The sequence below is a fragment of the Enhydra lutris genome, unplaced genomic scaffold, assembly GCF_002288905.1.
Source record: "Enhydra lutris kenyoni isolate GAN:26980312 unplaced genomic scaffold, ASM228890v2 scaffoldscaffold13, whole genome shotgun sequence".
NCBI classification, from domain to species: domain Eukaryota; kingdom Metazoa; phylum Chordata; class Mammalia; order Carnivora; family Mustelidae; genus Enhydra; species Enhydra lutris.
This window is the reverse complement of record NW_019154097.1, coordinates 2,177,464-2,194,193: the sequence shown is the minus strand read 5'-3', so window position 1 is coordinate 2,194,193 and position 16,730 is coordinate 2,177,464. Positions and strand designations below refer to the sequence as shown.

General features: G+C 42.8%; 2 protein-coding genes across 4 annotated transcripts in view; one reads left to right on the top strand and one right to left on the bottom strand.

Annotated features, from left to right (window-relative positions):
* Positions 1–12,616, bottom strand: part of LOC111145856 (charged multivesicular body protein 5) — a 14,591-nt gene extending 1,975 nt beyond the window's left edge. Inside the window, exons 1-7 of the mRNA XM_022501133.1 lie at positions 12,370–12,616; positions 11,516–11,620; positions 10,109–10,155; positions 7,713–7,806; positions 7,508–7,579; positions 3,285–3,393; positions 877–989 (exon numbers count right to left, since the gene is read on the bottom strand). Coding sequence (XP_022356841.1) covers positions 877–989; positions 3,285–3,393; positions 7,508–7,579; positions 7,713–7,806; positions 10,109–10,155; positions 11,516–11,620; positions 12,370–12,438 — 609 coding nt within the window. The 5' untranslated portion in view covers positions 12,439–12,616. The remainder of the gene's footprint in view (positions 1–876; positions 990–3,284; positions 3,394–7,507; positions 7,580–7,712; positions 7,807–10,108; positions 10,156–11,515; positions 11,621–12,369) is intronic.
* Positions 12,617–12,839: 223 nt separating this feature from the next.
* LOC111145885 (BCL2 associated athanogene 1) overlaps positions 12,840–16,730 on the top strand; it is a 29,475-nt gene continuing 25,584 nt past the window's right edge. For all 3 annotated transcript variants that reach the window (XM_022501181.1, XM_022501179.1, XM_022501180.1), the window contains exons 1-2: positions 12,840–13,280; positions 14,630–14,758. In XM_022501181.1, the coding sequence (XP_022356889.1) occupies positions 13,097–13,280; positions 14,630–14,758 (313 nt within the window). In that variant the 5' untranslated portion in view covers positions 12,840–13,096. The remainder of the gene's footprint in view (positions 13,281–14,629; positions 14,759–16,730) is intronic.

Below are 16,730 nucleotides of genomic sequence, written 5' to 3'. Positions count from 1 at the left end.
TCTACTTTTTTTTTTTTTTTTTTTTTTTTTTTTTCTCCAAGTCACACAGTGAATAAAGGCAGAGCTGAGGAGACTGGCTCTCACTCAAGGATTCTGTACACTCAGTGTGCACGCTGGGAGATAATGCAAACACAGGACAAATGGCAATAGAAAAAAATGACATTTATACCAGGAACTAAGATGGAATGAACAGGATTTCATAAGTAACAAAATTTTATCTGTTTATAATAATGACAACCATGCAGCTTTGGACAGGGCTTTCATATCGCCAAGTCCTTTAATTATAAGGTCTAACTTGGGTCTATACAACAGTTATGTGAAATTATTATAATTATCTGCATTTTAGAGATACAAGGAACAGAAGAATTCAAAACAGTGATTTGCTGAGGCCTCACAGTCAGTTAGTCATGGGGCTGAGACTTAAACTCCGGTGTCCTGATTCCTTACCTTGTTAAATAAGAACCTTTCTACATTAAGTTTTATATTTAAATTCTTAATCTTCATTTAAAAATTTCACCCTGCAACTAAGCAGTGTGTATGGAGGACAGACTCTCCTTGCCGTTGCCTAGCATGGTTCATGTGTTAGTGATATTCTTCCAGGAAACGCTGTCTAAAACCTGTAAATGGAACCCAGTGCAAACTCACAAGGGTAATTATGTCGATTATACAAATTGTAAATGTATAAAAACACTCCTGGGCTTCAGTGACACAATGTACACAGCCTGTCCGCAGTTTAATGCAAAGGGTCCCAAAATAATGACTGAGACAGTCTTTCCTTCTTCTAACTTAAGACTACCTTGCAGATTCCCAGACTGGTGACCAAGCATAAAACCTTTACCTTTTTGCAGAGCGAACGGAAAGAGAAAAAGCTTTCACCTTATTCTTTGTGTCAGTGGGAACGCCTTCTGGAATTGCAGGTGCAGAAGCTGCTTCATCCAAGTAAGAGCTGTCTTCATCGGCCAGAAGCTCATCACCCAGGGCATCCAACTCTGAGATTGAAATAGTCAACATTTCAGTAAAATTTACACATGAAAACTGGCAGCTAATGGTAAGAAAGTTAGCCAAATTATTTGCTATAAGACAAAAATTTCAAAACAAAGGGAAAAGGATTATTAATTTCTATTTTCAAAATAAAAGATGACTGGGGTGCCTGGGTGGCTCAGTGGGTTAAAGCCTCTGCCTTTGGCTCAGGTCATGATCCCAGGGTCCTGGGATCGAGCCCGGCATCCGGCTCTCTGCTCAGTGGCGAGCCTGCTTCCCTTCCTTTCTCTCTGCCTGCCTCTCTGCCTGCTTATGATCTCTGTCTGTCAAATAAATAAATAAAATCTTTAAAAAAAATAATAAAAATAAATAAAAAATAAAAGATGACCATTATAAGAAACTTTCAAGGGAACTGATATGGTAAAATCTATGAGAAACAAAAATCAAAATAAAACAAACAAAACAACCATTCCCCACAGGTTTAAAGGCCCTAGTCTTCATGAGAAGATTCTATAGCTATCACTTGGCCAATTCAAATTAGAACATCTGGACAATAACAAATATACAAAATTCTCTCTCATTTATCGATGAACTTGAAGGAGGCAGTGAAAGGAGGCAAGAGATTGTCATCTACTGATAACCATCATATGAAATCAGGCTTTAAAAACACGTCTACAGTAGGGGCGCCTGGGTGGCTTAGTGGGTTAAAGCCTCTGCCTTTGGCTCAGGTCATGATCCCAGGGTCCTGGGATTGAGCCCCGCATCGGGCTCTCTGCTCAGCAGGGAGCCCGCTTCCTTGGCAACCTGCCCCCCTACCTATCTCTCTGCCTACTGTGTGTCAAATAAATAAATAAAATCTTAAAAAAAAAAAAAAAAAGAAAAACACGTCTATAGTAAAGTGAGTTGGAAGTGACCAAGAGGAATGACAATACCAGACAGAGATTCATCAGGGCAAACTCAGGATGGGAAATAAATCAATGGGGAAAAAAAAATACTACAAAAACAGAATTGGGGAAGAGAAGGAGTGGGGTGGGTGAGCAAGGGGGGAGAGAGAGAGAGGAGGCGGAGGAGGAAAAGGAAAGGAAGAAGGAGGAGGAGGAGGAGAACAACTGAATCATGTGACAGAAAATCCAGTGTGAGGTGCTTTTGCCATCTACCTAGTTACTCATGCTAGAAACTGACATACATCCTTGACCTCCCACTCCTTCCACATTCACTTTTCTGTTTCTGCTATTACCACCTTAGTCTTAACCACTATCATTTTTTTAGATTTTTAATTACTTTTTAAATTCCAGTATAATTAACTGTTACATTAGTTTCAGGTATACAATATAGTGATTCAACAATTCTATAATTACTCAGTTTAGTACTCAGTGCTCATCACGGGTAAGTACTCTTAATCCCCTTCACCTATTTCTCCTATCCCCCCACCCACACCTCTAGCACTTTGTTCTCTATAGTTAAGAGTCTGTTTCTTTGTTTCTTAAATTCCACATATAAGTGAAATCGTATTTGTCTTTCTCTGTCGGACTTATTTCACTTATTTTCACTTACTGTTTCCATGTCTTGGCTATTAAAAATAATGCTGCTGTAGACATAGGGGTGTATGGATTTTTTCAAATCAGTGTTTTCGTTTTCTCCGGGTAAAGATTCCTCTCCCTGAGGTCACTCAACAACGCCTCCCATTTTTTTCCTGCTAATCCCTACTCATCCTCAGGACCATGCCTGTCTCCACTCCCAACCAGGTTAAATTCCCCAGCTATGTGCTCCATAGTACCCCATAATTCTCCTTCCCAACAGTTTGTGTTCTTGCTATGAATTACTTGAACCAAACAGTTTCTTATCCCTGGCTAGAGAAGCTTCACGAATGCAGGGATCATATCCGCTTTCTTCAACGTTAAACCCCTAGCACCTAACATAGTAACTAGCATTCGGTAGATGCACACTAAGTATTTGCCTGTGACTATTTCTTGATCTGCTTTGCTGTTCCTCTAAGGGAGAGGACTCTAATAAGAGGGAGAATAAAATCCAAAGAAAAATGGCAGGGAAAGGCAGTATTTAAATATCAAGAACCAGGTCAGCATAGACCTTTGCCCCGCCCTACCTTTGTAGCTTTTTCTTCCTGGAGTTGTTGGTCTGACAGGCCTGCCTCCCAAGCTCTTTGCCCAGAGACTGTGCCATAAACTAACTCTCACAGAACCATCACAGGAATTTTCTCTAGCATTTGGGAAAAGGTCCCAGGAAGTCATTCCTTTCAAACTCCGAAACTTTTTTCCCCCCTAATTGCTTTTCCCACAACATACCTGCTTCCAGGTCATCTTCATCTAATTCTGGGGTGCCATAACTACGGCTCAGCGCTTCTTGGATTTCATTGGCATCTTCCATCATGTCTTCTAGCTGGTCTTGTAAATCCTTATAGAAATACATATGACAGCTTTCATTCATTTCTTTTTTTTTTTTTTAAAGATTTTATTTATTTATTTAAGAGAGAGAAAGCACAGAGGGAGGGTGAGAGGAAGAAGCAGACTCCCTGCTGAGCAGGGAACCTGATGTGGGGCTCAATCCCAGGACCCTGGGACCATGACCTGAGTGGAAAGCAGACGCTTAACTGACTGAGCCACCCAGGTACCCCCTTCTGTTCATTTCTTACTATTTTCCTCTAACTATCCCTCCACCCTATTCTTTCCTCTGAATCTTAGAAACAATTTTTAAAAAGATAATGTGCATAAAATGCTGAGTACATATCAGTTCTTAATAATTGTTACTTCCCTTCCCTTACTCCAGTCCTTGCCTACTGATTCTTTTTAGTCAACAATGGAGCACGTGTTCCTCTAAAGGATGGGTCTCAGTAACTCCTGAACGTCCTTTCCAATTAAAAGTATAGGAGAGCTTAATAAAAGCTCTATATAAAAAATCATAAAACTGAAGATTCCCCTAACAATAACTGTGAATGCCAATGATCTACATAAACCTTTTAAAAATTTTTTATTTATTTATCTGACACAGAGAGAGAGATCACAAATAGGCAGAGAGGCAGGCAGAGAGAGAGGGGGAAGCAGGCTCCCCGCCGAGTAGAGACCCCGATGCAGGGCTTGATCCCAGGACCCTGAGACCATGACCTGAGCTGAAGGCAGAGGCTTAACCCACTGAGCCACCCAGGCACCCCTTTTTGGTAATAATCCTCCTTTTTGGTAATAAAACGTAAACTCAAAAATAAAAAAGAATTAAATTGGGGGACCGGCTGGCTCAAAGAGCATGTGGGTCTTTATCTTGGGGTTTTGGGTTTGAACACCACTCAGGTGTCTGAACACCACCCTAGGTATAGAGATTACCACAAAAACATAAACAAACTTAAGAAAATAATTAAATTGGTGATCTTGCATTTGAATTTAAGGTGCCTCATGGAAATCCAAAGTCCTATTGTAAGAACAGATGCGTATCAGCACTCTGTCACTACAGAAAGTTTACCTAGAACGTTAACTCCAGCAACATCTACACTATCAACATATTTCCAGTTTATGGAGAAAAGCAGGTAATAGAGACAAGCAAATTAATCTCAAGTCAGCTAAAGACTGACTACACTGTACAGGGGAAAAATACAGTAGTGGAAACAACTGGATGGTACTAAAAGTTCTACTAGGCCTAGGCCCACCCTGGTTGGAGAAACAGAAATGGGATTAGGACAGGCTTAATATCAGAAACCAGGCTGGTGAAAATAACTGACTGAGAGCATAAGTCATCTGTGAATGATCTACCCATGATTAACTGGAAGACTACAAGGCCAAAAATAATGTAAAACCAATCGGAGAAGTGCTACAACATAACATAGGGCAGCTAATATAATGGTTAGGAGCGGGGCGCCTGGGTGGCTCAGTGGGTTAAGCCGCTGCCTTCAGCTCAGGTCATGATCCCAGGTCCTGGGTTTGAGCCCCACATCGGGCTTTCTGCTCAGCAGGGAGCCTGCTTCCTCCTCTCTCTCTGCCTGCTTCTCTGCCTACTTGTGATTTCTCTCTGTCAAATAAATAAATAAAATCTTAAAAAAAAAAATGGTTAGGAGCACAGACTCTAGAATCAGTTATATAAAAGCTCAAATTTTGCCTTACTTAATGAGAAATAAAGTCTCTAAGCCATAGTTTTCTCATCTGTAAAACGAGATTACTAATAGGCATACCTCAGAGGGTTCTATAAGGTTTTACTGCAGTAATACATGTAAAACATAAGCACTTAATACTACATATCTTCCATTGTATTAAAGATATGCAGAGAGGAGCGCCTGGGTGGCTCAGTTGATTAAGCGTCTGCCTTCAGCTCAGGTCATGATCCTGGGGTCCTGGATCGAGCCCCATGTAGGGCTCCCTGCTCAGCAGGGAGTCTGCTTCTCCCTCTCTCTCTGCAGTTCCCCCTCTGCTTGTGCTCTCTTTCATGCTCTCTTGCTCACGCTCTCTCTCTCAAATAAATAAATAAACAAAATCTTAAAAAAAAAAGGATATGTAGTGTAATAATGTGCTTGTCATAAACTTAAATTTCCACAGAAAGGGAACAGACTAGTGTTGATAATGCATAAAGTCCAAATAGGCACCCTTTATCCTTCAGAATATTTAGAGCAATGCAAAACATCTGAGAACTCCTCCTGGCCCCCAAATTGGAGGTTTGTTTTTCCATATAAAGAAGACAAGACAGAAAATAAAATGAAAAACACGAAGAAAAAGAAAACAATATGCTTTTCTGTGTTTTCAAGTGCCAAACTACCACACTGTACGCATGTGACATTCTGCTGTATAGAGAAGCACCGGCTTAAAACAAAACCACACAAAAGTGAAAACACAGAGTAAGCTAATCAAGTCAGTTTCTGCCATGCTATCACACATCAGGACAAGTATCCTTGTGGACAGGATTCCTAACAGACTCTGTGAAAGACACACACACACACACACACACACACACACTGATCACACAAAGAATTAACAGGTTCAGTAATAGATAAGTAACACAAAAGTAGTACGAACAAATACAAGCAATAGACTTGATGTGCAGAAACTGAAAAACAGGGAAGCTAGAAACAGAGAACACGGGCAAAATCCAAAAACGAGAATTATATAAATCAAATTATATAAATCAAAAATGAGAATTATAAAACAATGAAAATGTTTTATAAAGTATTTTAGGAAAACAAATGAAATTCAAAAGGGATAGCTCATCCGACAACACACAAAGACAGACGCACAGGCCAAAAGGGAGAGAAAGGAGCTTTCTACCTGCCAAATGGGCAAATCTACGAGGAGACAGGAAAAGGATAATTAGATAGTGAACCAGACAGACAACTACAGATAAAAGATGGAGAGACGTACAAAAACCCCAGAAAGACCATAATTTCTATTTTGTTGACATTAAATAGCTCTAATTAAAACATAAGAAACCGTATAAACAGAAAACAAAATTCAGTTTCATTATATTATTAAATAGTATTGTACAAATAAGACAAATGTACTTGGAACATGTCACTGAGCTTAACTCCGTGTAAGCAGAGACTTGCAGAGGATTAGAGAAAGACAGCCACGGGCAGTCCAAGGCAGGGTGCTTGAAAAAAGTAAGACGGGAGGAATGCCCTCACTTCTAGATCTGCACTCTCGGAGACTACCTCTTCAGAGGCAGTAAAATGCCAGGAAGATAGTAAATAACCAACAAATACAGCTTGAATCAGGTAGGACTGCTTTAGCTCCTTTAATAGTCTCTTGTTCATTTGTTCATCATCCATCAAAAACTTTCTGAGCACCAACTATGGTCAGGCATTGTTCAAGGCATGACAGTGAACAAAAGCAAGTCCCTCCCCTCATAGAAAGAGACACGTTACTGGAGTGGGGTGGTAAAGTAAAGACCACCACCATTCTGGCAGAAAGGCCTCTTTCCTCTGATCAGTCCCGCTCACTCCCTCTGCTATCCCTGCCTGCCATCTAGGCTGTTCACCTGACAGAGAAGAGGAGCTAAGTGCATCAGGCTCATCTCCCAGGTAAAGCATGATCTAAAAAGACATGTTAATTTTAAGAACCTAATGGCGTTATTATTAAGTATCTAAAGAGAATTACTAGAAAAGGGAGCTAGCTCTGCTCCAGGAACTGTGTCAAACACCTGACATATACATCTTCAATTTAATACACGTGACAATCCTGGGGGATGGGTAGCAACATCACTACTTTTCAATTGAGGAAACAGACTCAAAATCATTAACTGAGTTAGAAGTAACGGGAAACTGGTAGCTTATTTACTGAGTGTCTATTATTTGCCAGGTATTGTGTGCATAGAGACACCAGCTCATTTATTTCATCCTCGTAATAACCATATGTGGCATTAGGATCCTTGTGTTAACAAGGAAACAGAGACATTTGGTACCCTTTCCCAAAGTCACTCTATTAGTAAATGGCAAGCCCAAGATTCAAATAGTCTTCTGTGTTGTTTACATCACATACACATTCATTTAGACTCTTTCCAAACTCGTGTACATTCTTGCAGAAACCAGTATATAACTCACCTCAATCTGGTCAATTTTCACTTGCTTGTATGCTTTCTTCATTTCCTTTACTCCCAGTTTCATAGCATCAACCTAAAAAAAGATAAAAGAGAATACAATGTCTTCAGAAGCCATGTTGGTGAAACTGTCTTTTAAATACTGTGGGAAAAAAACAGAAGAGTAAGAAAATAAAATAAAATCATGGGAAAAGATGCTATGGAAATACCGTGGTCTTGGTGTCCTTCAATGACTGGATGGTGTAATTGGCTTGTTCCATGTTAAATGACTGTTGGGCAAGATTGTCCCGCTGCTGCTCATACCTTTTTAGAGTCAATTAAGAATGGTAAATGTAAGAAAGATAGAAATCCTCAGGAAGAAAGTATCTCTAACACTAAATAGGAATTTTCTTTAAAAAAAAAAAAAACCTTAAAAAAAATTAAATACACAGAAAAACTAGCAAAAACAATGTAATCACTCTAACACAAATATCATTTGATGTACCCTGGCAGTTTTTTTGTCTTTGTATCTTAATTATGAGACTATTTTCCACTTAATATTATAGCCTTTGCTGTTATCTATGTTACTATATAACCTTATTGTGTCTTAATGATGTTTCAAATGATCTCCTATGATCAATCCGTAAAAGTGGAATTCTTGGGGCACAGGGTAAGATGATTTTTTTTTTAAAGATTTTATTTATTCATTTGAGGCAGAGAGATAGAGAGAGAGAGAGCACAAGCAGGGGCAGAGGCAGATGGAAAGGGAGAAGCAGAACCCCCCGCTGAGCAGGGAGCACGTTGAGGGGATCAATCCCAGGACCCCGGAGATCATGACCCAAGCCAAAGGCAGACCCTCAACTGAATGAACCACCCAGGCGCCCCAGGATAAGACAAGATTTATGGCTTTTCATACATATAACTAAACCGGTTTTCCAGTAGACTGAAGTTCTTGAGGATAGGTATTATTTTTTATTAATCTTGTATCCATAATTAGGTAATTCATCTAGCCTGATGTAATACGTGGTGTTCAAAATGTTTTTTTTAAATAAAGTTTTATGGGTGCCTGGGTGGTCAGTGGGTTAAAGCCTCTGCCTTCGGCTCAGGTCATGATCCCGGAGTCCTGGGATTGAGCCCCGCATTGGGCTCTCTGCTTAGCAGGGAGCCTGGTTCCCCCCACCCCCACCCCCGCCTGCCTCTCTGCCTGCTTGTGATCTCTGTCAAATAAATAAATAAACTCTTTAAAATAAAATAAAATAAAATAAAGTTTTATATCAAAGTATGATACTACTCAAAAGATTTATGTCAGTATGGTCTTTATATAATATTTGGAAACCATCTAACTATCCAACCAGAAGAAAATTGGTCAATTCACGGTGCAGGCAAATGGTAGTAGAACTATCACCACCCCATTAAAGCTTCCAAAGAATGTATAAAAGGAGAGAAATGCTCACGATATAATGTGAAGTGGAAAGGGACAACCTATATTTACACAGTACAATTTTTCTTCAAAAAAGCTATATGCAGATTCCACGCATGCACAAGCAGAGAAAAGAAACTAAGAAATGGTTATTTCTGGTAGTAGGACTCTAGGTAAATGTTCTTTTCTTCTGTTCATGTTTGTGTATTTTCCAAGCATCTATGATGAATATACATTCCTTTTGTTAAAAAAAGTTACTTAAATATTGCAGTGCCACCTACTAAGAACAGTTTTACCATACTCTCACCATTATCAATTTCTTTTTCCAATTTTGTCTAATTTAGATGGAGGAAGGTGGTTATCTGATAAAAACGCATTTTAAAAATAAAAATAGGGGCACCTGGGTGGCTCAGTGGGTTAAAGCCTCTGCCTTCAGCTTGGGTCATGATCCTGGGGTCCTGGGATTGAGTCCCACTTCAGGCTCTCTGCTCAGCAGGGAGCCTGCTTCCCACCCGCCCTCCGCCTGCCTCTCTGCCTACTTGTGATCTCTGGCTGTCAAATAAATAAAATCTTAAAATAAAATATAAATAAAAATAGAGATATCAACAACCTTTCTGGCTCCTTATAAGCTGCTTACATCTGACCCCTGCAAACCTGCAGAAGGTCTCATCAGCTTACAGGGGTAAGCACCAAAGATGCTACTTGACTTCTGCTCAAACACTAAGAAATAGTCACCTAAAATAAATTAAGGACCCTTAAATCTATTCTGGTTGGGAGGGAACAAGTATTCAGGATTCTCAATTTTACAGACAAACAAAAAGGCTTACTGTAATTAAATAAATAATGGACGAACCCTATAGATCTGGGTGGTTTAATACAGAAGCCACTAGCCACATATGGCTACTTAAAGTATTTATTAAACACTTTTCAAGTGTTCAAGACCACACGTGGCTAAGAGCTACTGTACTGAACAGCGTAGATACCGAACATCTTTATCATAGCAAAAAGTTCTGGTTAGACGGACAGTGCTGCAACAAATAGTGCTGAACATGCAGGGGGAGAAAAACCCAGCTCACCAGATATTTAAATGAAATTTGCAACTAAATCAAGAATGCTTATAAAATAGTATGAAAAACTGAAGAATAAAAGACCATTTCCCTTTTAGTTAAACCTGCTAGAGGAAAGGACGTCACACTTATAACTTACATCCGCTTTTGCTTTAAAACCCTCAAGGCTTTCTGTTTGACCATATTCTGGGGAGAAAAACAGATTTTAATTAAAAGAAGTAGAAAACACACATATAGTAAAAGAAATCTCCCATATCCTTGGACTTACATATCTACTTTCTTCTTCAAAGTCATAGACAGAATAGCTCCTGGACTCTTCTTCACCTCCCAAGCACAGTCTTTAAGCCTCAACTCGTCTCTGTCTTTGGATACTACATCTCAGGGTACTGAACTGCACTCCCTTTAGAGCATAGTTGCTCCATGGTGACCCCTAATACTGCCTATTTGTACATCCAGTTGCCTTAGGGAGATTCTCAACTTGGACATCTTGCTATCCATTCAAACGCAACATGCCCCAAATCCTCAACCTGCTCTCACCAATATTAACAATGGTCCCACCAATCTTTCCCTTTTCTAGGTTAAGAAGCTTTATATCAACCTTGTATTTCCTCTGTCTCTTCATGCAGCATTCTTGTTACTGATTTTCAGAACTCACTTGCAAACTGATTTTCCTGTCATTTTCCTGACTGCCACCATGGTTTAGGCTTTCATCTCAAATCTAGATGAGCTTTCCTGCCTCTGGTCACTCTTCTTTCCATCCAACTAAGATGGCTGAAAAAAGCCTCTTGTCACTTCCCTTCCTATACTGTTTCATAAATCATTTTATTTGTCTCCTCCAGTGAAGAAGGAAAAGCAGATATTATCTCACAAATGATAACAATATCAAGCATTTATTATTTATGAATGTTTCTATGTACCAGACACAGTGCTAGGTGGGTCACATAAATTACCTCATTTAATCTTCACATTAGAAAGTAGGTGTTATCCCCATTTTACAGATAGGGAAATTGAGGTTCAATGACACTAAATAATCTAGCTCAAATAGTTAATAAGTTACAGAGATGGAGGAAAAAAATAAGGTAGTTCTATATCCACAGTCCATGCACTTAAGTATGGTAATCTCTGTTTCTACCTAATAGAAGAGGAAAATAAGGTATTAAGTGATTTATAATGGCTACAGCTAGTAGATAGTGATGGTGTTATTAATAAAACACTGGTCTCCAGAAGCCTAGTTCAGTAATTTTCCCAGCACGCCATTCCTTAACCAGCCTATTATACCCACCCAGCCTGGCAACACACTGTTCTGAGATTGCCACCTTCTCAGTAGAATGTATTAATTCCCTGTACATGCTTCTGGACCAACTGTTAGCAAATTCTCTCCACCAGACTAAACCCCAGTCTTCCTCTCATATCAAGATGCAAACCCTCCTCCTTGAAGGATACACCTTCACATGTTTTCTCCTTACCAGACTACCAGTGGGCCTTACTTCCAGAGGTGCTCAAATTAGGCTACTGCAGCAACTTTCGCAGCTGCCGCCTACCTTACCTTGGCAGGACCCTCTCTCATCTTCTTGATCTGATCCTTATACTTCACAAGCTCAGCATCCAGTCGAGAAATCTTCTTGTCAATGGATTCTGCCCTGCTGTCCACCTTGAGGAAACAGAAGTAGTTAGGACAATACACTTAGATGAGAAGGGGCAGGAGAGGAAAGAAGGATGGGAAGGTGGTTCCCAACCAGGGGGAGATTACTAGTCAGAAACACGGAGAGGCTTTATAAACTATACTCCACTCCTCAGATTCTCATATTCTAGGGCCCCTTTCAAGTGTGCTTGAGCAGAAAAGAATTCAGGAACCACTGGGCTGAGGTGCCATTCTTCTACAATCAGAGACTAGTCAGGCTGGGGACTCAACCAGGTGTGTGAAATGGGCTAGGCCTGTAAATCTATTGCTGTTCGCTTAAATAAAGGGTGGTGGCTTAATGTGAGGGGCCGGAGTCCTGAGTTTCCTGTTATTGAGATCCAGGATTGGGGTACGTATACGTTGACCTAGGATATCATGTTGAGGATCCTGATCTGGGCGAGGGATGAAGGACAAAAGGGGGGAAGGGGTCGGGCTGGACGAAATGGAAACGATGTGGGCCTATGGCTGGTTGGGGCAGAAGGAAAAAGCGAGTAAACACGGCAGCGGACCTCAGAGGGGGTTGCGTGCAAGCAGGGTTAGGGGGTTCCTGGTTTGTGGCGTCAGGAATGACCTGGGTAACAGGAACGAAGATAACGTGGAGAGGCCCGAGGTGTCCGGAACCGAGAATGGAATGGACGAGTAGGAGCTTGGAACCGAGGGTGGGCGGGGTCGGGAGTGTCAGAGTCCCTGGGTCTAGTTATGTGTGGTCAAGTGCCCACCGTGCCAATGCAGTCAGTCAGGCTGGGCGGCGGAGCCTTGGGTTTCGCTTTCCCGAAGAATCGGTTCATCTTGGGCGGCCACGAAGAAAACCTAAACACTGGAGCAAAACTAGAAATGGAAGCAGAATCACCTCCGCCTCCTCCTTGACTTCCGGCCCCCCCTGCGCAAGCGCAATGTGCTTATTGGCGTTTCCCGACTCTTTTTCCGGGTTTTCAGCGCGGCCTTCCGGGGAAGGAGAGCTCGGGGAGGTTGGAGCTGGCCTACAGTCAACAGGGGCGTGGCCTCGGTGAAGGACGTGGGGCGGGGTTCCATATGAGTGGGGCGGGGCCTCGGTTGAGTGGGTGGGGCCGGAGAGGCTTCGGCTGAATACAGCCGGGCCAGAGCCGGGCGTGCTCCGAGGGGCGGGGCCGATAGGCCGGGCGGGCCGGGGTGGGACGCGCCCGGCCGGGAGCCAGGCGGGGTTGCAACACGCCGAACTCAGCGCCCTCCGCTGGGTGGTCAACAAGCGCGGGTCTGGCGGAGCGCGGTGGCGCTCGAAGACCGCGAGGCGACCGGGGGCGGCTGGGTCCCCGGCGGCGCGGCCCCCGGCCGGGCCGGGAGCCACGCCAGTCGGTGCCCCCGGCCGAGCGCGGTCCGCCTCGCTCTCAGCGAACATCCATCCGGAGTGCGGCCCGCGGACATGCCAGAACCACCAGGGGCGCCGCCGCCGGCGCTCGAAGGCCGCGGATGAAGAAAGTGCGGCCTCGCTCGGCCGGGAGCGAAGAGGTGGCCGGGAAAGAAGAGGTGGCCCAGAAAGAAGAGGTGGCCCGAAGTGAAGAGGTGACCCAGAGCGAAGAGGTGGCCCGGAGCGAAGAGGTGACCCAGAGCGAGGAAATGGCGGCAGCCGGGCTCAGCGTGACCGTCACCCATAGTGAGCTCGGACAACCGGGTGGGCTCCGTGCCGGGTGGGCGCGATGCGAGTCTACCAAAGCCCGACGGGGGTCTGTGGGTTTGGCCACGTGTCCTCCAAAAGGATGTGTTCTTGTGTTGGTCCTGGTGTTCGGAAGTGTGGGATCTTGTTTGTATTTGAGACCGGCTTTTGTACGGGTCTTGTATCAGCACACCTGTCCAGTGGCCACTGTATTTTGACTCAGGCCATTTGTTTTATCCTCTATGTCCGTACTTCATGTCGTCGTCTTGGTTGTATGCGTTAGTTTGTGCCTGAGCAGTTATTGTGGGTCTTTGTATCAGGGTTGTATTTGGTCGTGTCATGTATGACTGCTCTGTGTCTGGACACCTATGTGTGTGCGGAGCCTAAACTCACGTCCATTCTTTGAGTGGGCTGTGGATCCAAGCATACTCTCTGGGCACCCTCTGGGTCTGTCTAATGTTGGACTTGACATCGATCTAAAGTCAGTTTTCTCAAGAGCTCTTCAGGACTAGCGGAGACCCGAGGGCCTCAGAATCTGAAGATCAGCATTCTAGATCCTTCAGTTTTGAGTAATCTTGGGATGTCTCCTTTCGAGGCTTCCGGTTTCTTCCCTGTGAAGTAGAGTTGGTAGCCCTTGTCCCACTAACTGCATGTGACTCTTGTGCAGGCTCAAGGCTTGGCATAAGCTCTGGGCATGGGCTATCTCCTCACTGTCCACATACCTGGAAAAGAATTGACATTTCTGGGCAAAAAAGTTTTTTTGCTGTTTGAGTTTACTCACTCGTTGTCTATTTACTGAGCACCAACCACGTATGTGCCCAGGTGTGCCCAGTGGGAGAGACTTGGTTGGAGGAATCCCTTACTCATGACAGCAAAGGAGACAAGAACATTACAGAGTACAAGGCAGTTAGGCCACAGGAAGCAGATGGCTTCTGATGAAAAAACATGGCCTTAGGAATCAGATCTGAAGTCAGGTCTTTACTCCTCATTTGAGTCTCCAGGGGCAGGTCTTAACGGAACTTAGTTTGCTTATCTGTATATGGGGTTGTTCTGAGAATTAAGTTAGATAATGTTTGAAATGAGCCTGTCAGTCCTTTATGCATGTTAAGTGCTTAAAATGCTAGCTGATATCACTAAATTGTTAGTTGTTATTATAGAGGAAACAAAAATTCTTGGACAGGTCACCAGATGAAGCTGGGAAGATTGGGGGTGGAGGGTGGGTCAGACTGTTTGGAGTAGGTGGCAAATGAACTGGGCCTTGAAGGCTGGGTAAATAAATATAATAGTGTCAGCCTGTAATGGTTTATGTGAAAGAATTTTCTTCATTGAACACTCTTCTCTCTCCCCAGGCAATGAGAAGCACGATCTTCATGTTACCCCACAACAGGGCTGTAGTGAGCCAGTTGTCCAAGACCTGGCCCAGGTTGTTGAAGAGGCCACAGGAGTCCCACTGCCTTTTCAGAAACTTATATTTAAGGGTAGGCATTTCTCTTTCAGCTTTGAGTCCTTATGGCTAAAGGGCCTGTTTAAAACTACTTAACCTTATGTAATGATAACTCTTAGTTTTTAAACTGGGATAATTCTTTTTTTTTTTTTTTAAGATTTTATTTATTTATTTGACAGACAGAGATCACAAGTAGGCAGAGAGGCAGGCAGAGAGAGAGGGGGAAGCAGGCTCCTCGCAGAGCAGAGAGCCCGATGTGGGGCTCGATCCCAGGACCCTGGGATCATGACCTGAGCCGAAGGCAGAGGCTTTAACCCACTGAGCCACCCAGGCACCCCCTAAACTGGGATTATACTTACTTGCTTGTTTATTCATGCATTCCTTCAACACATTTTACTGAGGACCTACTATATACAGGATACTTTCAAACACTTGAACAGGTGTTAGAGTTGAAGTCCCGTGAGGATGGCAGAAATCTTACCATTTTGGGTAAAAGCACATGGGTAGTCTTCCCTGGCTAAGTTAGATCCTCTTCCCATCATATGTGCATATGGCACTTCCTATCACTTCTGCATAATTTGTATTGAAATTACTATTAAATAATTGTTTTCAGGGGCACCTGGGTGGCTCAGTGGGTTAAAGCCTCTGCCTTCGGCTCAGGTCATGATCCCAGGGTCCTGGGATCGAGCCCCACATCGGGCTCTCTGCTCAGCAGGGAGCCTGCTTGCCTTCCTCTCTCTCTGCCTGCCTCTCTGCCTACTTGTGATCTCTCTCTGTCAAATAAATAAAATCTTTAAAAAAAAAATAATTATTTTCATAGTTGCTGAACATCTTATTTCTCTGTTAGAATAACTAACTCTTTGAGGGAAGATACTCCTGTGTCCAGTGCTCAGCATAGTGCTGACACAGAGAAGATGTTGAACAAACTTACCAGGGGTGGATGTGGCAAGCCTAGTGGATGATGCTGATTTCTACTAGGACCCACTCCCTTTCTATCCCCATTCTTTCTTCCCATTCCCATGGGAACTCATTATAGTATCTGATGGGGCCAAATTTATCCCATTTGGTGCCAGTTATAAAGGATTTAGTGAAGGGGGTGGAGAGGCGCCTGGGTGGCTCAATCGGTTAAGCATCTGCCTTCCGCTTTTATCATGGTCCCAGGGTCCTGGGATCGAGCGCTGCATCTGGGCTCCCAGCTCAGAGGGAGCCTGCTTCTTCTTCCTCTCCCTCTGCCCCCTCTCTGCTCATGCTCTTTCTCTCTCTCAAATAAATAAAATCTTTAAAACAAGAATTTAGTGATGGGAAGCATTTTTATTTATACATCATAGTGCAACTCCTTGTGTTTTCTTTTTTTTTTTTTTTAAGACTTTATTTATTTGACAGACAGAAGTCACAAGTAGGCAGAGAGGCAGGGGGAGAAAGCAGGCTCCCTGCTGAGCAGAGAGCCTGATGTGGGGCTCGATCCCAGGACCCTGAGATCATGACCTGAGCCAAAGGCAGAGGCTTTAACCCACTGAGCCACCCAGGCGCCCCTTGTGTTTTCTTTTAAAAACTCTTTTATTATGGAATTATAAAAGGCAGTAGAAACCATGTTTCAAAATAGAGGAAAGCACAAAGAAGAAAATGTTCTCCTGGATAAAACCCCTCATCACATTTCAGGATATTCCTGTTCATTTGTACAGGCATCCTGAAGTGTGGGTTTGTGTGTGTGTGTGTGTGTGTGTGTGTGTAGTTGATAAACTGATATTATATTGACTATACAATTTTTATAACATTTTTCTAATAAAACTGAGCCATCAACATTTATTATGGCATTAAAGTTTCCTGAAAAAATTAGCTTTAATGCCTACAAAGTCTTCTGTTGTACTGATGTATAGTTAATTAGCCCCCGTTCCTAAACGTTTGTCTCTTTCTAGTTTCTCACTATTATGATTAAGCTTGCATTGAAAATTATAACACTTACTGTGCAGGCATATATTCAGTTATTTGTTTAGGAGAAAATCTGA